This window comes from Stegastes partitus, unplaced genomic scaffold (genome assembly GCF_000690725.1).
Source record: "Stegastes partitus isolate 25-593 unplaced genomic scaffold, Stegastes_partitus-1.0.2 Scaffold206, whole genome shotgun sequence".
NCBI classification, from domain to species: domain Eukaryota; kingdom Metazoa; phylum Chordata; class Actinopteri; family Pomacentridae; genus Stegastes; species Stegastes partitus.
Genome location: NW_007577937.1, coordinates 131506 through 156936, shown reverse-complemented (window position 1 = coordinate 156936; position 25431 = coordinate 131506). Strand labels below are relative to the sequence as shown.

Here is a 25431-nt window from a genome sequence, read left to right as displayed (position 1 = left end):
GGCCAGTAACTATAAAGTCAGTTCAAATGCATTTTGATATAGATTGCTACATTATTTGCAATGAGCATAATTTAAAATTTAATTATCTTTCTCTTAGTGTCTTGCATATAAATCAGAATAATAATAAAATCAATTAAATGTTGAAATATATGTATGGCTCGAAATCTTCATTGTTAAAATGATTATATATATATACATATTTATAACTATGCTGCTGTACATTTGTTATTTAAACGTTTATTTGAATCAGTCATAAGTCAGTTACTTAATATGATCCATCATATTTGTGCCACAACATACAAGATTTAGCAAGCAGTAGAATAATTTAGATATCCTGTAGTTGGATAAAATTGTGTCTTTTACATTTCCAGTTTTGTGTGGGCTACAGCCAATGCTTAAACTATGATCCAGTTACCATAGCTACTCTCATGTCTGAGCAGCAGCTACTGTGACTCCACTTTACTCAGACATATAGAGAATACATAAGGATTTGATTGTAATGTTATTGATTTTTTTCTGCATTTACCAGCTGAGCTACTGCTTTTAAGATCTTGTGAGAATACGAACATACACAATAGAAGGAATAAACACTGCCATCATGTGCTCCACGTGGGTTATTATGACTGTAAAGGGGAATCCTTTATGTAGTGCTATTTGTGCCTATTTTTTTTTTTTTGTCATAATATACTATAGATTCACATGGAGATAATAATAAATAATGACTGACAATGAACAGTGGTCATTATATAGTCAGCAGACCAGTTTCTTAGTAATTACAAAATTGATATATCTCATAAACTCATAAACATTAAAATAAATATCATCCGTTCACAACAATCCTTGTCATTCCACTAACATTTCCCCATTAACTGAACTCTGAGTGACACAAACAGACGATAGCAAGACGATCGTTTGTGTGGGTATTGCATATTGAGGCAGACTGACACAATGACTAAGTGCCTCCTAGAAGGATGGAAAAGACAGATGAACAAAAATGAAGATTAAACACTTTGACTGGAGGCAACATTACATTGATTTTTTAAAAGTAATGTGATAATTCAGACCCCTAATGATTATTGTTGTCCTACGACTGCATTCACATCTGCCAATATCATATATTTTCCGTGATCAGATTGCGATCCGACCGTGTTTAATCGAGTTGTGAAAGATACACTAAAGGATTGTTGTCTAGATTTAGGTTGTCATCTGATTCATCAGACATATTGTCACACGTGGGCAGGGACACGTGATAATCTGGGCAAAGAAAGGATTACAGTTAACACTGTCAACATGTTGTAGTCGTTGGTGTAAATATGGAAACATTACAGGAAATCAGTGTTTTCTGCAACCTTAAATTAGTGCACATTTTTGCATTTTAATGTTATGTATTGTCCTATTTGAATGTAAAAAGATTAAATTAATTTATATATGTTTTAAAATTAACAAGTTCATCTAAGCATTACCACTATATGGACGTATAAATATACCTTAAATCTTTTTTTAGGTGGGTTTTTTTAATCTATGAGGTCTCAGGTGTGTCTTTCTACTGACTGTATTTAAATTAATTGAGGGTTCAGGCAGGCACTTGGCTACAATTGGGAAATTTGTGACAGCATCTGTAGGAAGAGAGAAAAAAGGACATGAGTAAATACACAGCTAGTACTGTATGTTTGTTCTGTGTGTGCTTCCATTTGCAGAAGCCTATTGTCTGTATGTTTAACATGATATTTAATTTCACCATGAAGTCAAGCTGTAGACTGTGCTGCCTGGTGTTAGAAAAGTCTGCTCACCAAGTTGCTATTTGTCTCCGTATGCAGGCCCCAGCACTACGTGCCAAGAGGACTCGTGTGCCAACCAGGGTGTGTGTCTGCAGCAGTGGGAGGGCTTCAGCTGTGACTGCAGCATGACGACATTTGGAGGACCGCTGTGCAATGACGGTAGGATTTCCCTTACTGTCGTTTTTAAGTATCCAAAGTCCAAATAGTTCTTCTATTTGTTTTAGTTTTTTGAGCCACGTCATTTTTTGCATATATTTTCTGGGCCATCTTTTTTTATTTCAATGAAGAACTAATAAATCACACAGAATAACGTACCTTGCACATATCTCTCAGGATTAGATGCAGAGTTCATTCCTTTAGACAAGCTAAAAAGGCTGGCAGGAAAATCTTGGTATCATATATTTAAAGGTGGGAGTTATCACCAACAGCAGGACATCTTTTTTTTAATCTCTTGCTTTCACACTGCATTCAGTTTCAAGCTCATTATTGTTTCCTGTCTGTGTACTATTTTTGGTTTCCTCGTGACGCACAAAAGTTGCTAGAAATGCACTTGCATAGCAAACTCATCCACTCAATTTAAGCAAAGGTCCAAACTGTTGTTGCACAGGATAACTATGTTACAACTTGGTTAATTAGACTGAATCTTGACACAGTTTTTATGTTGGTAGTTTTGCTATGAATATATTGTCTCTCCACTGAGGGAGATGAAGCAGAACCCTCTGGGGTAGAAACTTTGACATATGTGACAATTCAGAGAAAGCTCATTAAAAAGGACTTGAGCCACTAGAGGGAGCAACACACATTGTGATCTGCTAAATAAAACATCAACAGCATGTCAAACAAACAAACAAATAAATCATTTTGACCAAAAAGTGCTCTTTATTTTTAGTGGAGTTTTACCAGAATGAATCCATACATCAGTATAGAATTACAACACACACACACAGATTACAACTTTTTTTTCTTGCCGCATAATGTAATTTAAAAGTTTGGTGATATTAATCTCTCTTAAAGACAGTTAAATAGGCGTTTTGTTTGATGGACTGTGTGCTCGTTAATGTTAAGCTTTGAGAGAACTAGGGCAATGTCTGCTCCACCTTTAGAAAATGGGCTACTTCCTTATGCAAAACATGCATAGGGGATTTTGTTTGGTCATTATTTTCTTCTGCAGCAGTTCACACAGTAAGGGGTGAATGGGCAAAGTGCTGAACTGCATTAAGGAGAAAGGAACAGAGTGGGCACTCCGGAGATGACACAAAAGCAGAGGAGAGAGCACCATAAATGTTAATGCATTCTGTGTCACTTCTACCAGCTTGATAAGACCCCATCTTTTGTTATCAACGGAAAGTGTTAATAGATTCTTGTGCAGCCTCGTAGCCTGAACATATCTGCAGCCAATGATAACGCTAAAAGGATTCTTCTGTCCGTGATATGTGAGCTTGAGTGTAGCCCGTCCCGATGCCGGCCCTCCTTTTGCTCGTTCTGCTCTACCTTTCATTCCTTAGACTTGTGTTTGGATCAGCAGAGGAGTGGGGCTGAGGCGGGGTNTCGCCTTTGTGGGGGCCATTGAGTTGTACGGCTGACTGAAACTTCCCAACCTCACAGCGCGCTGGCCGCTGAATGGGGCTCAGCGTGGGGCGGCTTCAGTCATGAGGAGGTGGGCAGGCCAGATGATACATGCTTGTTAGCAGAGTAAAGCATCTCAACTGTAATTTTTCCGGGGGGGGGGGTGGGGTGGGGGGGGATATTTTTGTAGGCGAACTCACCATGAACCTTCCTCGTGTGTTAAAGGGAGAAGAAATACAGTTTGGAACTTGTTTCTTCCCTTCTGTCATACATATTCATCCTATTCAGACCCATAGAGCTCATTGACAGCATTGGGAACAGAAAGGCTCACAGGGCATGTATGCATACATTATGTCTGAACAAAAGTGCTCTACCTGCTGAGTCTAGTTACTCTATCTAGTCTCATTATTCTGGCTGACCTGACAAAACAATAGCATAGATCAATGTGCAAGGCCAAAGAATGCAATATGTAACCAAAAAGAAAAACACAACACAAAACATACTTCCCGAGAAATCTGTTTCACTATAGATGAACTGAACTGCTTCTCAGAATAGTGATGCAAGACAGCCTGATGCTGCCAAGGAAAATCTGCAAGTAGGAAAAATGAAGCTGGAGATGGTTGGGCTTTATCTGTGTTGATGGATTGTCATGGGGATAGAAGGGGGGGAGAAGATGAGGGGGTAAAGAAGGAGAGGAGCATCGCTGAAGAAAATACCACTTTTTACCAGATGTATTTGCATAAGCTGAAATGCAGGCAATTTACAACAGAGCAATGGGTCTCTGAGAAAGCAACTTACATGGGAAGCTCAATGCATTTCCAGATATTTCTCCAGTGGGTAGTCTTGGCACCCTGCCTTATCACAAGGAGAAAAAATCCATTTCACAGCCCCTGGCCTCATAACATTTAGCCAGGATGAATTGTACAGCTGTCAGTCACAAATCATAAGGGAGCTAATATTATGTCTGATACTACAATGCTATTGCAGTGTTCGGCTTGTGTAAATTTCAAAATGTACATCATTTTGATCGCTGTGTACTGATACTCGTGTGCTGTTGCTGCAAATCAAGCCTTACTTTCTTCAAAGCTGAAATGTGGCGCACTTAGCGGTATGTGACAGTAGTTGACAGTGACCTACAATTAAATTAATTGCTTTACAGTCTCAGTTATTATACGAGAAAACGCTCGTCTTGTTTGTATTATTAAAATGATCTAGACTACAGAGTCTCTTGCACATGCTCAGTTCCTTGTGGAGAGGTGAGTAAATATCCATAGGAGAACAGAGAACTCCCACATGCTGTCCTTTTGTTAGGGATACAACAATTCAGTTCTTCATCAGGTAAAGCTGTGAGACAAAGAACACGCCAGGCAGATATACGCAACACTTCCTCAGGTGAAGACAATAAGTGTGATGAGCTGTCAGGTTTTCGGTCCCTCAGGCTGTATGCATTTAGTCATTTAAAAGGCACAATCCAACATCAACTATGGACACAAACTGAAACTACACCACTCTATCTGTTCCCTGGAAATAATAACATTTATCAACTTATCCAAAATCATATCTTCCAAAATGATAGTTGTATGGTAAATCTTGTGTGTGATATTGTCACTATGTTGAATAGGTTGCCATATTACAAAATCCCTGCATTCAGTCACAAAACAGTAGAAATAGGGGGAAAAATTTATTCGAAAAGAATTCATAGACTTCCCCAGCAGAAGTACATAAACACTGGGATGATTAAAAAAATGTATAAAACCATACAGACACCAATGTTTTCATCTATAACCAAACAGCCAACTACCCATTAACTCCAGCCAGCTGCTTGATTCTAATAACATAGTTAAGACAACAAGATTTGATTCATTTTGTGTGTATATGTATGACCATTAGCCTCAGCAAGCATTATGATTATGATCTTTCCTAAACTGTGTTCTCCATGACATTTCGAAGGACACTTACTTTCTTCCAGATTACTATCTAACCTAACCTTCTAAAATGTAGTTAACATTGTAAAATGTTCAATTTTTACCCAAAGCCAGATGTGTTTCCTAAGCCTCACCAAACAGTGAGTGAAAACAAAAGCAAAACTAATGTCTTCAAATCGCGTTTCCTACTATGTCATCGTCTCACCTTGCAGGGAGAAAACATGTTTCTATCAAAATGTATATGGTAATGCAGCTCCATTGTACAGGAATGTCATTTTTGTGAGACTGGGTCGACGTGTGTGTGATGAAAAGTTTGTCCTGCTGAGCATAGAGCGCAGATTTGATTTGGCGTTTTGATAAATATCAGCAAAATACCTGATGACAAAGCATATTAGGAACTGCGCTGATTGAACAGACAGGGTGCATCCTCTAGATAAGAGGCGGGATTAAAAACATGTTCACCCTTAAAACAACCTTGTTTTTACTGAATATGTTTGTTGTAAAGCAATACATTAACCTTCATGTGAGTTGCCTCGATAAACCTGCAAGTGTCAATAAATAGGAAATAGCTTATACCATAAGGTGTAATAATTCTTAATTACATAGGTTTTGGTCAGAAATAGCTGTTTACAGACTGTGTGGGCTACAACGCACGAGAAGCCTAATAACTCACTACATGTTTATAATCAGGAAGGCCAACTCAGGAGGCGATAATTACAATCAGTACGCATGATGGAAGAGAATGTGTCAGAGGGCCCCAAATGTGGGTTTTCACAGCCAATTTTTTTTTTTTTCTCCAGGAGTGCACGGCCCCAGGCTCCCACAGCTGGCTTTTTTCTTTTTTTTTCTTTCCTATTTGCTGGCTGCTCTGTATGCTTGTGGAGAGCCCTGAAACAAGGCTTAGATACATCTAAAGAAGCCACAGGTTACAGATTGTAGAGTTGTAGATTGGTGGATTTCCATTTTTTATGTTGGTGGTGCCTTCTAATTGGCTAATCCTTCTAATCCATCTGGCATGTTGTTTGTCAATCAGTTTTACCTGATGAAGGTCTAAAGGCTAAAACATTGGATTTCCAGTGAATTTTTTCCAAGTAAAAGTGGCACTGTGTAGGAGTTCTCTCTTCTTTTAATAATGGATGCAGTCAAATTAAAGTCAAATAGAAGTAGTAAGGACATGGTATCAGATCTATTGTGTAAATTATCCTCAGAGACAATAGGCCTTCTAAAAATGTACCCAAACTTTGCTTTTGGCTTTCTGAAAATCTCCTTTCCTCTGAGCTCTGCAACTGTACAGCAAGAATGGAGTATCAGTAACATGCCATCACTTTTATATAAAAAAAAGTGAAATAAATGTCTTATCTTAAGTTCCCATATCTAAAGGGTATCTATAGTAAAACACAGGGTGACATTGCGTTTTCAATTAGTGCGTAATTGATAAGAATCTCACCATCTAAACACCTTTACACAGGACTGCATGTGTTGCATGTATCCACATACACTGTCCTGCATTTAATTTTTCAGAGCCTTCCCTCGTTTCTTAGCTGTGCTTTGAATGTGTTATGATAAAAGTCTTTCAGATTCTCAGAACAGCGCTGCACCTTTCACTTCAGAATGATTGGCAAGATGATGACATAGATAAAAAATTAAAAAAAAAAGCTTCAGATCTTCTCTTCATCATCTCCCAAACACTTGTCTTCATCCCAGTTCCAGTGTTTTGCTTTTTATTTTTTTTGAATGAACCGTGGACATGGTCTCTTAAAGTTATATTTATAGAACCAATTATCCCTACTGGATACCTGCAGTCAGTCTGACCGAAAAATAAATAAATAAATAAACAAAATAGTCGTGCTGGCCAAGATGAAACAGATTTCTCTCGGATAATCATGCATATAAAATGAATGTAGATGGTTGTGAATGGTGTTAAGCTCGCGTTTAGTCTCATCACTACTGTACAAGCTGTTTTTGATGCCAGCAGGAATAAAACTGCATATGGAACACATTTTAGTTAGTGACCCTGACAGGAGAGGCAGACTGGATGTATCTGTGTGCGGTGAAGTCATCAGCGCTGTTCTGCAAGTACAAACTGATGCTGGTAATCAGCCAAAAGCAAAATACTGTGAGCGTCCTCCTCGAAGCGTGAGTTAATATTGCCATGTTGCATTTTGTCTTCTCTGTAAAGTCCACTGGGGTTTTTAAAAAGTGTTCCAGTTTTGTGTCAGGGGATGGCTTAGTCTGGTGAGTGTGTGTGTTGGTAGGACTTTAACTCCAGTGTAGACATCCTGAGGGACTTTGCCTGCAGTGGTCAAGCATCTGAGGGTAATGTACAGAGACAAACAGAATGGTGTTTGTGTTGAGTCGAAGTGGGTCGTGGAGAGGGGTGTGCCTGGCCTTCACGCAATTTTTGTCTCGCTCGATTGCTCCTCGGCCCCGTCTTATAGCTGGAGCTATTAGTGCCGTGTCAATATTGTATCAACAATGGAGGTTGTGTGCGGGTCTGGTCTCCATTGTCTCTGCCTTGGGGGCAAAGACGAGCCCCTCTCACTTTATTTCTAATGTGTCTAAGTCAATGCTCATTCTCGTGTCTTTGTACCTTGAGAATAGTCCGTCTCGGCCCCCAGGCTCAGGAGCTGCCGCGCTGTCTGCAGTAGACATGATTCTGATTTCGCTTAAGCACACGCAGAAGAAAAAGGATCCTCTTTTTGTTACGTGGATCCTTTTCATGTCGTCTAAAGGCAGCTACTGTGTAACACACATACTGACACTGATTTGTTGCATCAGTCTAAAAAAGTAAGATTTCTTTTGAAAAAAAAAAAGACTGGAAGCGTAGAATCTAAGAAATGTAAGAAAGTTCACGAGATGGAGACAAGTTATCTACAGAGTGCTGGATTTCACTGACACTTTTCATTTTACAATGCATCTGTTCCAGTTTTGCTCGGATTCTCCAGCATCTAAACATTTTTGTTGCCAGATTAATCAATAACAGCACGACGAATTGACATGAGCGATTATTTACCCCAGTTTAACCTCTTGTATATCTTCAGGAATGTTCCTAGAATTTCCTTTTCTTGTAACAAAAATAGGGCACTTTTGTTTCAGAACAGTTGTGTCTTTTCTTCAGATTTTACACACACACACACACACACACACAGCAGCAGTAAGGCGGTACTCGAGACAGTTTTGTCCCATTCCTCTGTGGTGGCATGCAAAGATTAGACCACTTAGTTTAGTTTCGATCGATACAAGGGGACACCCAGTCCAGTAGTGAGGCCAAGGGGATATGAGGCACTGGAGTAAACAGCCTGCTGTCACATGGAAGTAATGTTAACTTTGCCCTGGATGTGGCCCTCTTTTAATGCAGCTCAGTGAAACAAATCTATGGGTCTGAAAATATTTGGGCTTCGTGTGTATTGAACGCTTGGCCTAGCTTTGAACAGCCATTGTGCCCCGAGATATGAGAGAAGCAGTCTTAAGTGCTTCTGTGTATTCACTTCAGTAGCCTTTCCTGCAAATGTGCACGCATGCTTGCAAAGAATTAAAGCGCATCCAACATATAGTTTAACTGACCGGTTGTAAAGCAGCAGAAGTATTTCCAAATGTAATATGAAATGAGTATTCTGTGCTATCAATGGATAAAATGTTCCTTTTTTTACACACAGCCATCATTTTATAATCACGATAAATCAGAGTAGTTGTGGATGTACAGTAGTGTGCTCATATTAACTTGTTGTTTCCATATTATCCTTACTGTCAGACCGTAACAATACTGCCTAATATCCTACTAACACGAGCATCTGTGCAACCCAAAGCTTGATATAGCTTTTCCTCTGTGCCACAGCCTCCATTGTATAAAAACCTATTAAAACACATCACTGAGCCTCACTGCTGTACTGGGTGATATTTCTTCATTACACGAACACAGGCGCTGTAGTTTATCACTGCAGTCAATCTCAGACACACAATACTCGCTGGAGCACTAATGTTAATCCACAGCTGAAAATGCACTGTTTGCCACAACTAAGCCTTTTCTTTCCTCTACAGTACATATATTTGTGACCTGTTTTTTTGAAGATTTACATCGTCAGACTTACGGAACGGCACAGCTTTGCTCCTCTCTCCCACACAAGGCAGGAATTTAACTGAAAGCGGCCATTTATTTGAAGTTATGCTGCGTCTGGATCCGCTTTTGCAGTTATCAAACAGTATGTTTTAGTGCCTGCAGCTGTATAGTAGGTTGTGGATCTAAACCTACTTCTAAACATATCTGCTGTTTCCAGATGGATACTGAGGTGGTCTGCTACTCAAAATTGCTATCAGCAGCTGGGTGACATAAGGAGGCTTGATTGTTTTGTCCTATTTTTGTGCCTTTCTTTCTTTATTTTATTTTCACTCGTTCCCCACCTCCAGCTCAACATGAGTGGTCACTCTCTGGCCTAATTATTTTCAGTAATTTTCTATGCTGATTGAGTATCTGAATTTAAATGGGTTTCTGTGCCAGGAAGCAGTGGCCATATGTGGGTGAAGCCTGTTGGCATGGAAACGGGGTCTCTTTTCCTCTCACCCTGGATGCTGTAACACGTCTGTAACTTTGCCCGAGCAATGAGATCCCTGCAGGAAGTAGTGCAGAAGAATCGTTTAGCCGGCTTTGTAGAAAATTTCTATATTTTTTTTCCCACACATGTGCAAGACTTGATAGCTCACATGACTGATGCTAAAACATAGAATACAGCTGTGAGGACGCATGGCATTTAGTTATTATGGGATGTAGCTTCATGCTGGCACCGTGGCATTAGTATGGAGGAACAGCGGCGTCTGACACGTACGTCGGCCTGCTTCATAAGCTCACGCTGCTGTTCACGTGGTGTGACGGAGCTGTGGTGTGTGCGCTGGAGAGAACGCGTCTTGTGGCTGTCTATTACAAGAGTTCTTGAGCATTATTTTTGTGTCAGTGAACAGTATGTGGTCACATTATACTTGAGCACAAAGCATTGCACATTTCCAGTCGTCTTCATTGTAATCTCTGCCATAATCAGAATCTCATCGAGAACTCATTGCAGTTCACTGGTGAGAACCTAATCTTTGAGGTGTTTTTTATTAATTGGTAGCCCGGAGGGGCATGTTGACAGGAAATAAGAAGCCGTTGTTTCTCGACAACACAATACTAATTAAAGTGTTGATATAGAGTACTCGCTAAACTATCCTGCTGGGTGATACATTGACAATGTGAATATTCCCCTCTCTCATAAACTCAGGTTATTGAACATGATGCTTAGGAGGACTGTGGGAAGAATCTAAAAAAAAGTTTCCTCGCTTCTACTTAACTATTTAAAACTTTTGTTGGCTTCTGTTGGTATTTTGTAAATGATCTCACTGTCAGATGTTATTTGTTTGAAGGGGAGCGTGATCTCCAGTTGCAAACTAAGATGCTGATGGACATTTGCACACATGTATTTAAAAATTTACCTGATGGAGAAATATTTTTCCCGTGATATGAATTACCGTTTCACTCAAGCATTCTAACTTAAAAACATAGATTAATATTCATGCATATTAACTTTAATGTGAAATGAGCCAAAGTGCTCCTGGCTTCCTATCATTATTGGCTTAGTGGCAAACCGATTATGTCCTCAGCAACCTGTGGAGCAAGTGGTTGTGCATTAGAGAGCTCCAACTGTGACCACAGATCAAGAGTCAATAAGGAGAGGCACTGAGAACCTACCATATGATGAATTAATTGTTCAATTTCCTAAACTTGGTCAGCCTCTGTCTTGCGTGCTAAACGGCAGGAAGATGTGTATGTGGTTAGAAGTGAACCTCCATGTGTCAGGAGCGGATATTTCGTTTTGCTGCTTTTGATTTTTGATTTGCCATGACGAGCATTAAAAATATTGTCACCGCAGCAAGCGTCTTTTCAGGTTTAACTGTCGTTCTGCAGGGGATCATGTTGCAAACGCTCATCCAGTTTCCGGAAGGTAATGTAAAAATCTACAAAATTCCAATCTAAGTACAGACCCAGAGAAGAAAACAGGCTTCATTCAAATATATTCAGTACATGTATGCATAGTTATGAGCTATATGTAATATCAACTATATGCACAAAAGTGTTAGACAGAGCAGAAGCTTCTCTTTTTCTCTAGGGGGTGGTCAAAGGAACCAACTCATCTGAACTGTCCTTGAACTCAACTAACTTCCAAGGTTTAATGCATTAAGGACAGATTTTATGTGTGGCACTAATCAAATCCTGTCTTATCTGTAGACAGCAAGGGTGGAGAGCGCACACACACATCAGTCACTGCCTTAGCCAAAGTGAATACCAGCGATAGAGCTGTCTTGACTGAATGGTTTAGAGAGGAAACCTGCTTAATGGGCTTCAAATATATTTTAGACAGGATATTTGGTTGTGGGTGCTGCCGCCTCACTAGAAATGAGACACTCTAGTAAAGGTTGGTCAAAAATAATGGATTACAAGAGATCTTTGAGTGCTTTAGACTTTCTTGTAGCTTGTATATTTGTCTATTATTGTGAACTAGTTGTAGCTGATCCAGTACTAGTAGTATTTGCAATGTAGTGGACCATTTGCACTCCAGGTATTATGTGTACTCAGATTTAGAGGTGGCATGAGGCCAATTCTAAATCTCCATTTTTGTTGTAGGTACAAGGAAATAAATGAAGCCTGCAGTGCTACTGTATGCAGACACAAATGGAGTCACAGCCTCACACATTCTGTATGTGATGCTTTTTTTTCCCACGAATAAACATTGCATGCTCTGCTTTAAGCCATCGGCTATTCATACACCAATTCTTCGCTCAGACATGAATGGCTCTGCGTACCCTGGAAAGGTCAGCACTGGCTTCGCTTCCCACTGGATTTGTTGCTTGCATTTGGTGGCAAGCGTGCCCTGTCATTACAGCTTCTCTTGACTCAAGCTATGTATTTTTGCAAAATAATTAAAATTTAAATTATGTTACGAATGCTTACCAGACTTTTCTGGGTGAAGCAATGCATTTGGGTTTAATTTGGGCAACTACACTACTACAAGTTCAACTGCCATATAAAAGCTTTTCATCTAAAAACTGCATGCATTTACCTGCTCTGTCAACATGTGGAAATACGTCTCAGCTTGGGTGCCTGACATCTCTCTCACTAACACTGAAAATCATATCAGTTTATCATGGGAATTAAAGGATAGAGCAAAATGCTGAAGACCTCAGCTGTGTGGGAACACTTTAAATTAAGTGATGGCAAGACAAAAGCAATGTGCCCAATATGAAGTTTGAAACCAGCTTAACGTGGTGCCACAACAAGCGAAAACAAAAAGAAACTAACCTAAATGGTGTAAGTAGTAAAATATGTCTTGACATACTGACCATAGTAGCTGGCAAACTTAACTACTGTCTGTTGTTCAGTTGATGTGATGAAGCTACTTTTACTTGCCATTTAAACAGTAATGTTAAATTTATCTGAATAGTTCAATTTTTTTTTAAAAAAAGGGAGTAATATAACAACAGTCATTGGTATCTTTAACCACAACTACACAGCAGATCTGACAGTTTCGAAACTAATCGCAGTGAAAGAAAGACAGATAATAGATCGCACAGTTCATCTCTACAGACCTTTAAAAGGGCTGTATTATGCAAAATCCAGTTTCTGATAGTTTGTGAACATATTTTTGTTTCCCCAAGGTATTTAGAGTGTGTCCACAAATTTTCAGACCATCTCCTCATTTTTTTCTACCTTTCTCAATAGATCAGAAAGTGTGTCTCTGAACAACCTGTTCAGGTTGGCACCTTTTTGTGATGTCACAGCGGGATAAGCACTGCCCCTACTTGGCTCCACCTACTTTGTTTTAAACAGGGCTCAAGCCAGGAGCAGCACTAGAAATCTGTGCAGTATTTTGAGCTGAAACTTGAAAGACACGTTTAAGTACACGTGAGATTTACAATAACATGTTGAAGTTGGTATAATAGGGGACCTTTAAAGCCAACATCCCTGTACAGCCTGCTGCACATGCCTAATAGTTACAATAAGTCAATACACAATACGGCTTCTGGACTTTAAGCCTCTACTGACTGTTATGTCTCACATTCAGCTGCTCCTTTAAACTTTTCTCAGAAAGCTGTCTCAAGTATCAACCATTTTGAAACCTCCTCAGCTTTGTTTCTTCCATTTGAGTTTTACTGGAGTTGTTTCCTCAACTTCACCTTTAGTTTCAACACAGCAGCCCGATATTTCCTCAATCTCCATGGCCTACATTTCTAACAGAAGAGCTCTGAGCGTGGAGTTTGTGTGAAGTACACCTTCTGCACTGTGCGTGTCATAAAGGTGACTGCCACAAGAGACCATCCAGCTCCCCTTATTTGTCTTTAAGGGTTCATTTTATTCATGTGATTCATGTTTCTTATTTCATGTATTTTTAATAATTCAAAACCAAAGTGAAAAACACACATACAGCAGATACTTGAAATTCCTCATATGACCTTATATGTCATATTGTTGAAGTTCAATAGAGTTTAAAGAGCGATTTGAATAAAGAATACTGAAAAAGAACTGCAGCGCTAGTGGCGCTCATTTATTAAACTTTGTTTATGAAGGAGATGCTTTTAGAAAGCAGACATTCTCACTTGAGCTGCAGAATGCTTTTGTATTAAAGAGTATTTCTGATGATGCTGTCAAAACCACAACAGAAATCCATGCACTGCAGTATTCGACAAAGTGAGTAGGTCTTTGTTTCCTATATTGAGGTTTTACGATCAAAAAAAAAAAAAAAAAGTCATTCAAAAAAAAGGGCACATGCCATATGAGAAGAGCAGAAACAGTTGGTTTATAAATACTTTCATACTCAGGTAAATACATTTTGCCCACTTTCTTGGCCTAGTTAGCTGGCACACAGCTGAGTGGTTCATTAACAAAGAAGCTGTGGACTCTTGAAGGGAGACAAAGTCCGTCCTTGACCTGTTCAGAATGAAGCACTCTGAGAAGGGAACTGATCTACTTGGGACGGATTTCAGGGGAGACAGACAGACAGAGACAGACACAGTGCCCCGGTGGCCCACTGCATCTTGGGAACTGTCAGAGGAGATAGAAAGAAAGCCTCCGGAAAGCTGCCGACCTGTGACCCCTATCTCTCTCACTGACAGTTAGGATTTGGTTTATGCATTCTCAGACACATCATCATCACACATACACACACCCACTCACTGGCATGAGTGTGTACATACACACACACATGCACACACGCAACCTTTATTTGCACTTACGTACAAGGATTTTTGAATGTTATTTCCTCCGCGCTTGATCTTAATGTGTATTTAAATGGATTTATGGAAATGAATAACTCTGTTGTGGCATCGTTTATGCATTAGGAGGAAAAAAAAATGCCAGTTGGTCACATCAGGCAGATTCCAGAGCATCCCTTTGCCAACAGAATCCAATGAGTGAAAGGAGAAAAAGGAGGCTATTGGCTATACAAACAGCTCAGTGTGCAATGAAAAACAAAATTCCATCTGTTTATCTCTCATATATGTAGTTTGGGCCTGCTCCAGTTGTGGTAATGGAAAGGACACTCTGTGCAGTGGGTGCATGTGTGTATGGTGGTATCCGCTCCGTGTATATTTATATGTGTGTATTCTTAACAAGCGGAGAAAAAACTGTATCATTATTTGACTATAACCATGCCACTGTGCATTTATGATGATAAATTGTGGTGCAGAGCAATTTCTGCATTAGGTTGAATGTGCTTGAGCTACATATTTACTTGTACACCTCAAGATAGCGCAGCCGCCTTCGACCGACACATCCACACAAATATGCTGCAGTATGTAAACACAAAAAAATCAAGCCAAATAGCTTTCACTATTAGCGCTATCAAAAAGGGTTTTTAAATGAGCTATTTTAACTTCATTTAGTGGTTCCATTAAATTAATTATAACGTCTAAGTCAATTGAGACAGAATTAGTGTAAGGATGAATGAGAATTGATGCAGAGTTTTGTTTCTTTGTTTTGCTCTAAGTGAAAATGAAGTCATTCCATTACACCACCATGCACTGCCATTTGCAGATTTGATTTTACAACACTAAATGTGCATTATTTCCTATTAAGGGGCTGTTTTATCAGCTTGAGTGCTGTTATTTATGTTGCCTTCACAGCTTGCATAATGAACAGGGTTTTTTGCGGCGCATATCGCTATGCAGTGCATAAGTGCTGCTGCATTTTGCATAAACCTTGACATTTGCAGATTTCTCTGAGCTTACATATGCTCTATTTCTTTAATATAATAATCACAGAGTGTGCAACAACAGCACATGCATGAGAGATAGCTATTCATAGAAAGAGCTAATCACTTAATGATGAATAGTCATGGCCACAGTCATCGTTTAAACCTGACAGGGCTTTGCGGCACAGCAAGAGATGATGAGGTGCAGACGGATCGGAAACCAGCGAGTTGACGACTTTTCGGCCCGCGGAGGTCAGAGTTTATGTCACTCACGCTAACTGATATAGCAGAGTAATCTAAAAGACAGGCACCCTGATGCAACATCCTTTGCTAACACAAACAGTATTGACACTGTGGCCTCCCTCTGTGTTGAAACACTGTACAGCTTGTGTGTTTGTATTGAGTGTTTACTCCCTGTATCTGTCTGTTCTTATCATGTCACATCTCGGGATGACTAAGGCGGCACTGTTTTTCTATTTCCGTACACTTGCACGCATTATCGTCAGTGCATTGTGTGCTCCTCTGTCTTTCTCTCTGCAGTGTTTGTGATGCCTGTTTGGATGAGTAATGACACGTTTGATATTCACAGAAAAACCCTCAGTTGTGTAAAGAGCTCAGGTTTAATATTGCATGTCAGTGTTTGACGGGGAATATTAGTGCTGAATACCTATGTCTTTGTGAAGCAGGGATGATGTAGCTTTAACAGCTGTCTGCTACATCGGTTGTTCACTTGTATGCATCAAACTCGAAATCTGAATTGTAACCAAGTGTAATTGGTTGCTCTTATGGTAACTGCTGCTTTATATCACTGAGGTGATTGACTCCTGACTTTTACATTCCTCAGTTGATCAGATAAACACACCAGTTTTTTTTTTGTTTTGTTTTGTTTTTTTCACAGCCGTTAATACACTGTTCTCAATACATCCTCCATACCAGTGTACAGTATTCCCCAGAGATGCAGGCCTCCAAATGCTCTCATTCATAGGGACGCATATGCTGCTGAGCCTGACACAGATGTGTCACTCCAGCACACAACAGGTATACCTGGTTCACGCTCGACTTGGTCTGCATGCTTGATCTGCTCTGAGCCAACAATAGCATCTGAAGTGCACCTGTTTAGAAAACAGCAGCTCAGGTGTTGTGATCCTGCACCTTTAAATATTACACTGAATGTGGTAATTAGAATAATACACAGTTAGATTTAGGCTGGTTTCCTATATTGGCAACAGTAAACACAACAGTGGCACTTGAAGAGAGAAGCATCGCTGTCAAAGTGGCTCGAAGTGTCTGCCCCTCTCTAAAGAGTCTCTCCATGTGTGATAAAGTGTCGCCTGATGGCTCTTTAACTGATTTAAAGACCTTGCTCCAGTCGGGTCAGGTGCTCTTAGACCACCATCTGCTGTTCTCCCTCCAGTTTTCCACCAGTCCTCCAAAAATCATCTCATCAGCTCAGTCCACTGTGGTTGCAATCTTAAGTGAGTAACAGAAACTAGTCTTGTCCTTTTATAATTTTTTTTTTTTGCTCTCCAGATTATTACATCCGAGATAAATTTCTCATCCGCTCACTGATCACTCAGTTCCGGGGCAGAAAAAAGTCGGCCACACTTTCCAAAAGATTTCTCGAGATTTTTATTTATTTAATTTTTCCTGTTTGCTTTTTAGATAACTCTCTATGCCTTAAAAATAAACAAAGAAAACGAGAGAGATGTAGATCCAAAAGGGGAAATGTGCTCAAAGCATCACATGCATCAGAGACACAATCCTTTGGGTCTTAAATGGAAACAAAGACAAGCTGTTTTTGGCTCTCTGTCAAGAAGACATCTCACTAACAGGAACTGGAGTCACAACACAATGGGAAATCAACAAACGCTCTTTAATGGGGAAAGTTTACTTGTAGAAAAGGATTTTCTCATTTTGCGGCCAACGCTCTACAATCATCTGGTTAAAGCAGCTGAGATCTCTAACTGTGCTGAAATTAGTTTATATCGTGGTCCCAGGTGTTTGCTTTTGTGCAGGCAGAAGGAATTTAGTTGTGAATGTTTTCCCTGAAGCGATATGCACGGCCTCAGTTTCTCCCCCTTCTTATAGTTCAGTTATTCAATTTTTCAGGAAAACAATTAGAGCAAAGGGCATCATCCTAAATCTGTAGTGGTATCCTGTTTGACGTTATCTTATAGGAATCGATCAGACAAATTGCAGCACATTGTCTTCTTTTACAGCTTGAATATCTGGAATGATGATGCACTCATAAGGCTTTTAGCAACAGTTCTAATATTTAATCATGCTGAATACTAACATTCTTCTTCTGTCCTGGATATGCAAGGCATAAGCTGGTGGCTTTTTGATAAATGTGAACACCTTCTATGCACTTTAGATTTCTGCCACTTGGGGGCACAAATGAACAAGTAAGTAATGGTAAACCAGATAAAAGTATCACCTCACTGCTGATGTCATTAACTTTAGGTGTTGCAGTACGAACCACTAAACAACCAGTGAAAACTTTAAGAGAGCGTGATCACATGCACACGTTTATGTTTGCTGAAATGTAGCTTTGTCAATTAAAGTCCCCTTTGTCTGTAAAACTTTACAGTTGAGGACATACTAAGTCAGGTTGTTGTCCTTGGCAAGCAGCCCTGATAGATTGCCTTATTAGGTGTAATTATGCAGATTGCACTGCTGATAATTATAAAAGTGTAAACACATTCAACAGGAACATTCCTTTTCACCATTGCAAATGAGAACAGAGCAGTGGTTCCATGCTGCTGACTTTTTAGCACCAGGTGGCTGCACCAAATTATTGAGATTCTACAAGGTGAGAACAACACAGTTGCCTAATGTCTGCAGCATCTGGTTTGTACTTGCTTTTTACTGCAATATAGGAGCACAGTCCCACATACAAGAGAGAAATAATAGGCATCCTCATCTGTACTCCTGCCAGATGGCAGATTATAGTCATCTTACTGGTTATGTTCATTTTATAACAATAAAGTGTCAGCTCTCATCTTTCTTCCTACATTCAAATTCAGATTACAGCAAGCGTGCCTTTAGAACTGAGCTTTCAATTCTCTATTGGTATTTGTACTCAAAATAAATCATTTGAAATGTTCATCATTACTGTTCATTTGTTTGGTTCATGCTTTTCCTTGAGGCTTCTGTGAACAGTCAACTGAGAAAGAAAATGGAGAAGGACATATTATCCTCTGTGTCACGCCGGCTAAGTTGGCTTTCTTTGGGCATGAAATGCCTGTGTATTCCCTGTAAACCGTAAAGATCAGCTCAGCAGTGCTTACAGTTTTTTTTTTTTTTATTCCCTTCAGCTTAGAACACAGCGTTTCGAGGGGAGGATGTTGAATGGCCAGTGTGCAAACAGAAGCAGGCACACTGCAGCTGAGCCTTGTGCTCTCCAGTCCTGAACTCTGAACACTGAGCACACTTCCCAGCTGAACCGGATTGTGTTTATCAGCAGGGCTTTTATGTCCACATGTTCTCTACATTCCTGTAACCCCGCTGCACACTGAGTCTGCGATCAGCCTTCCCTCTCTTGTGAGAAATGGTCTTTTATTAGCAGGCGAGGCAGACTTGCCCAGATTCAGCACCCTCTCTGTGGACAGTTCTCAACTGCCAGCTCTGGCACTGTGCGTGCTTTGTTTACATATGTGTGTGTGTGTGTGTGTGTGTGTGTGTGTGTGTGTGTGCACATATACATGTGTGTGTTCATATGTTTGCGACAGAGAGAGCGAGCGAGTGAGAGAGTTGCCTACAGTATATGAGCTGCAGCATCATCACTCTTGTAAAATCTTGCTAACGATAGACTGCAGAGTCCAGGAGGTTGAGAACATAGAGGAAACAGTTCTGCCGGGCGATGGAGAGGCGAGGATTAAGTTGGACTGCTTGGCTTCAATTTTTCACATCCACAAGACTGTTATCAGTCAACTTCCCTAAAATTAAAGACAGTGAAAGAAAAGGAGGAAGACACAAAAGAAAGACAGGGAGAAGAGTGAGAGGAGGAATGCTGACAGATGAGATGATAAAAGTAGAAACGGGAATGAATCGAGCCTGTCCTTCAGTCTCGTCTCGTTTTTTTTTTTTTTTTTTTTTTTGTCTCTCTCTCCCTATCTCTCTCTGTCTCTCTCTTGCTCTCTCCTCTTTTCACTACTGAAGAATGTCCACACAGGAGAGTGGATTGAAAAAGACTGAACAGGGAGAGCAGAGAGAGACTGTGAAAGGAATCAGGGCTGGGGGACATAGCTTCAATTCCTGCTATTCTGCCTAAATAGGCTCTTCCTCTGCAATGCACTCAGGCTCCAGTGATTCGCTATGTGAATGCTGCCCATTTGCATAGCAGCTCTCCCTCCTGCTTCCTGGCTGGCTGTTGAGGCTCCCCCTCCCTCCGTCCTCCTCCTCCTCCTCCTTCTCCTCCTCCTCCTCCTCTCTCCCTTCTTCCTCTTGCGCACATCTTCTGGAACGGCGCTGTCGATGCTGCCTGTGTGTGAGTGTGTGTTTCTGCCCAGGGCTGCTCTCTCAGGTACTGTCGTTGCTATCGCTTGGTCTCACTGAGAGCAGATATCTCTAGATGGGGAACGGGTGCGCTACTTGGCACAACTTACAGGTGCAATCTCGCAGTCTACCGCACGCCGCTGCAGCTGTCCGACACATGCAAATGAGACTCGGATTTAACTATGGTCCCATTCCTCTGGACATCCTTTGAGACCACAGGAGGGGGAAAAGGAGGGAAACTCAGAATGTCTGGGTTGATTTTCTGAAGAAATCCACTTTGCAAAGGTGCTCTCAGTCTCTCCTTAAGTAGGCTTTCTTCTTTTCCTGGCAATTGAATTTTTTATTTTTTTGGAATACTAACAGTTTTTTTTTTATGGTGGGAAGATGTTTCTAATTTTGTGAGAGCTTAACAGAAGGATAAAGAGAGAAACAGAGAGAACAAGGGAACTAAGGGGAATTGGAGCAAGCTGGGATTTCTCCATTGCTGCTTGAGGTTGCCCTAATTTTCTTGAGTGAATGTTTTTGATTGTTTTCGTATGATGATTTATGATACTCCTTCATCTACCTGGGTGCTGCTACGGATTTCTTAACTCAGTGGAGAATAGCAAGAGGCTTTTTTTTTTTTTTTTCTCCCACAACCGACATTTTGTGTGGTGTCCCTTTTGCTTCTTCTTCTTTTTCTTTTCTGTTTTTTTTTATTTTTTTTAAACACTCTTCTTTCTCTGTGGATCTGTGCAAGTGTCTCTGGCCGCAGTGAGATTTGGCAAGGTGAGAAGTATGGGGCTGTAAGGCTCACTGAAGTTCCACCTTGATCTGAAGCCTCATCTGGCCACTCAGGGAAGATGTTCAGAGGCTGGAGGACACAGTTTGCTCCCCTGAGGCCCGTTGCAGAGCCCCTAAACCGGAATTCAGCTTCAATCACCCATCTGGCCTTGTGGATCATTGCCCTGGGCTTTGTGGCAGGGTCAGAACCAGGTGCTGTGGAGAGCCTCCACCACATTCACCTCTCCCATGGAAACAAGCGTCACCATATTGTGCCTATTGCTATCCACAGATCGCCTGCATCTCTAAGAGCAGGGCACAGTAAGTATTTTCTTGCGCTACTTTCGCTGTGACTTCTTAATCTTCTTGAGGTGTTAACTTTTGGTAATCTTTGTTCACTCTTTGATAACTTTTGATTCAAGCCTGAAATATTACTGAGCATCGTCTGTTTTTTTTTTTTGCGCTTAAGAATCCCCCAAGATCCACACACAGCTCTGTAAGACAGGGCGAGTCTAGCTTAGACCCATCCCCTTTTTTTTTCTGTCTCAGCAAAGTGCCCTCCATGTCTGAGATTAGCCATATCCCTATCTCCAGATGCTCCACTGTGTACAGATTAGACAGGATTAGAACGTTGTGGCGCTCCAAGTTGCCCCTGGGTGTTTGGAATAGACAAAGATGTGTTGCCTCCAGCTCTGCAGGGTATCGAGCCACTCCTGGCCCCTGCCCAGCGTGGAGTGTAGACGAGGCCCCTTTACCCTGTGTGGCAAGAGGGTTCATGACACAAGCATTAAGAGTGAAGAGGGAACAGAAATGAGAAAGAATCTATGAGGAATTATATAACTCTCACCCAAAGTATCTGTGGCAGACTGCAGTGTGCTTGCTTCAATACAGAATGTGTGATAATGGTTTTAGAAATACTGCAGGTTTTTTTTTCTTTTCTTTTTTTTTTTCCACTTCTTTGCTGTACTTGTCTGCGCTTGGACCGACTGTGTGGATTTCACCCAAAGTTCTGAGTGACGCTAATGCTTGAGGTTTAGTCACTTTGAAGACTAAAATACTCCTTTTCTGCTTTTATATACTGCCCAGGCATTTTTGAGTGACGTAATCACTGTCGGTGTAACACTGACGTAATGCTGAGATACTCTGGGTTTCACTGAGTAGACAGTGTTTAACAATGTACAACAAAGCTCAGCCGTAATGCTCCGGACTGTCTTATAATAAAGTTTAACGGTACAACGCATTAAAATTGCGAGTGACAACTACATTACAAGAGCAGCACTGGCATTTTCAGGATGTTTTTATTGGACGCGGGAGCAACTGGGAAACAAGGCTGGAGTCTGGATCAGCGAGCAGAGTTAAACCTGTTTGAACGAGGGAGTCGGTGCTTCTCAGTGATGATGAGGGAGATGGGAGGTTTGCCAGCCTACTGAGACAACAAGAGAGGCAATTAGGCCACTCTGCTGTGACCTGTCTGGGGCAGACAACACTGTGTTTGCCTCCTGCTCTCCCCGAGGACCTTGGGGGCATGTGGTGCTTTCAGGCAGATTCTATGACTTAATATCATAGCTGTTGTAGCTGCACCTTTGTGCTATGATTACGAGTGAGAGCTTGCGGGGGCCTGAAGTAAAAGCTTTCTCTGTAACGTGATTAAATTTTGGTTGATCAGCGCAGAGGGTGCAGAAATGCAAACTGGGAGACACGCTGTTCAACATGGTACCTGGCTCCAGGACAAAGCCTGCTGTTGTAAAGCCCCAGCATTGTTGTCTTAGCTGTGTTGCAATTGGTTTCATTTCCATGGGGCTTGTTCTTTACGAGGGCTGTCCATTCACTGCTGCAATTAAACATGCCAGGCTCAAGTTTTTCAGTCCAATTTGTGAATTCAAGACCCGATGGCCCTTTAGGTTTGATTTAGCACTCGAGCTGTATTGTTGTCAAGCTTTATATTTTTAAAACCTAAACATTAAAACAACAAAAAACTGGCCTGGTGTTGTCGTCGGTTCCTCTCTTTATCTCGGCCTCCACCCTCCTGTGTCTCTCATAGCTTCGGTGTCATCATCAATGTTAAAATCTAATCCTATTTGCAATACTTATGTAACTGTACCTGCCTTTCACTGTTATTGTCACAGTGCATTTAACATTGTCTCAAGTGATTAGACCAAACAAAGCTAATAGAGTGCTGACAGTTAGTTCTATATGCAAATTGTCTCTGTTTCCACTTCATGAAAATGCTCTTTTTCACTTAGTATGTAGCTAAATTTAGCATCTGGCCTGTGGTGGGCTGATCTACGGTGGGCTATCCATCCATTTCTCCCAAACCTTGTCAGGGTGTACACATTCTTGTAAGTGATTTCAGGATGTATACACACACGCATATATATGTCAGCATACTGTAAGAGAAAACATTCTTTGTTTCCTTCGTATTGAACTTGAATGTCTGTCTATGATTTATGTGGAAAGAAAAAGAAAATTACCATGGTCAGGATGTATGAAATTGAGTTGGAGTGTGATGCATTGTTTGTTTAGGGCTAGCAGTAATGAGGTTCAGACAATATCAACTCTGAGTAGCAGACCTACCATTCATCATAGATAGACTCCCAGAGGTGATACTCTTCTTTCTTTCAGAGATAGATACGGTACTCAATACACTGGATAACTAGGTTATCATATTTTCTTCTGTACCTGCTGTTCTTATTTATTGGGAGTGGATAGATGAAATGATCTGATCAATAGGATTTTTTTTATTTTTTTTTATATATAGCCTAAACTATGAATCAGTGGTTAATGAGAAAATTGATTCTCGAGGTATTTCTGTTTCTAACTTGTATTGGCAAATGCAGAAGTCAGTGATACAAAGTGATGTGACAATTTCTGCCGTGTGAGTAAAAACATACCAGCCACGTTCTCACTTGCTGCCGATGCTGCACACGTGTGAGAGCACCATCCTCTCAGAAATACCGCCCATATGTTTAACAGTCAACCTCCAGATATGTGATCATTATGCAATGCACTTCTGAGGGAAGACCCCCACATCGCACCTGCTCTGTCAACTTCTGCACAAATGCCTTTTGTATTTTAAAACTCGGCGGTTTTTGATCAAAGTCGGTGAAGCAATTTAAGTGATTATGATCAATTTGAATGCTCTCCAGCTTCAGAGCTAATGGTTGAACGGATTAGAGATGGTGAACGTTGGTGCTGGCGCTGCTGCAGAGAACAGATGAGTGGGGGAAGATAGGGGGAAGAAACAAAAGGAGATAGCGAGCGAAGACCAACAGAGACGAAGAGTGAAGAAAGAAAAGAAGAAGGGAAAGAAAGAAGAAGAAAAAAAAAGAGTGAGAAAGTTGATGGTCTCTGGTGTTGCCTTGCTGCCGGTGTGTTTTGGGCTTGTATAATATAATTACTCCCATGTCTCTGAGCTGATGTCATTCCGCGATAGTGTGGGGATGACAGTATCTTTGCTTCTGTGAGGCAGCGGAGATGATAGCTGCCCCGATACGGATCTGAGTACATGTTCCTCTGCTCTAGAGGGAGCATAGGCAGTTATTGACCCACGAATGAGAGAGTGAAGATTGCAGTCGTTTCATTCTCCTCTTCCTCTGATCTACGAGAACACCCCCTTTTTTATTTGCTTCAGGTCTTTAACCTACTTGCATCTCATGATACTTTCTCGTTCTTTTCCTCCACGATTTCCTTCCTTCCTTCCTTCCTACTTCCCTGCATTTCATCCCATCTTGACCACTCCGCCTAACCCACCCCCAGCTACCTCGCTGGTCCACAGAGCCCATCCAAGCAGACAGAGTGGGCAGCCTTTTGTGCCTGCAGTGGTCTGTGTGGTTTCAGTGGTGACCAGGCTATGGTTGGCATGAAGGGAAATGAGACCTGACTGTGCGTGCGGTGGGCAGGGAGAGGTCGGCTGAGTAATGTGTCTGGTTTCGGATTAGAGACTCAGAAGATGGGAAGGGAGAGAGAGAAAAAGTGCCCCCCTCCTTTGACTCAAGGGGATGTCTGGTCCCCTCACATGCATAGGTCCTGGATGAGTTTGAGTCAGGGAGCTCTTTACCCATGAGGCACTTAGTGATTCATCATTAACAGCATCTTCTTTCATCACATACCTCTTTTTCTTGTTCATCCTGTCTGTTTACTCCTCTGGCTTTCTTGCTCTGAAGGTATTTTTACAAAAAAATATATATACTTCAAATGAGTAGTTGTCTGGTTACTTGCTAGTGTTTAAAACATGTGGCATCTGCAAGTGTGATGCAGGAAACCAATCAGTTTTGCATTGAAATGAAAAGGACAAAGTATCTTTGTGCAGTGAAATCTTAAATATTCCAGAGTGCAGTGTTAATTTCACACTTCTGTTAATGCTGCAATCCGTAATGCTATGTCGCTGTAACACTGACAGGCTGCACCACATGCAGAAAAACGTGGGTATCGTTAGATGAACTGAAAAATGAGGGACTCTCATGGATAGATTTAAGGGCTGTGGAAGAATGATGCAGCCGTAGTGGAGGTCAAGTTGTTAAAGACGCTAATGAAACAACTTCTCCACTGTCCATTCTGATTCCCTCTATAAAGGGGAGTGACAAAAGAAAGGAATAAATAAATAAATAAATATAGATGAACTGAAATAAATAAAGTGAATATCAAGAATGAAAAAGCCCTTTTTTTTCTTTTTTCTTTTTTTATCCAATCTGA

The 25431-nt window shown here is 40.9% G+C and overlaps 1 protein-coding gene across 2 annotated transcripts in view; it reads left to right on the top strand.

The window, feature by feature from the left end:
• Positions 1 to 25431, top strand: part of LOC103356500 (neurexin-1a-like) — a 153400-nt gene that overhangs the window by 31925 nt on the left and 96044 nt on the right. Inside the window, exon 10 of one of the 2 annotated variants that reach the window (XM_008280659.1) lies at positions 1818 to 1937. In XM_008280659.1, coding sequence (XP_008278881.1) covers positions 1818 to 1937 — 120 coding nt within the window. Of the gene's footprint in view, positions 1 to 1817; positions 1938 to 20712; positions 21061 to 25431 lie in introns of those variants that run through there. The other variant, XM_008280660.1, reaches the window with a different exon arrangement.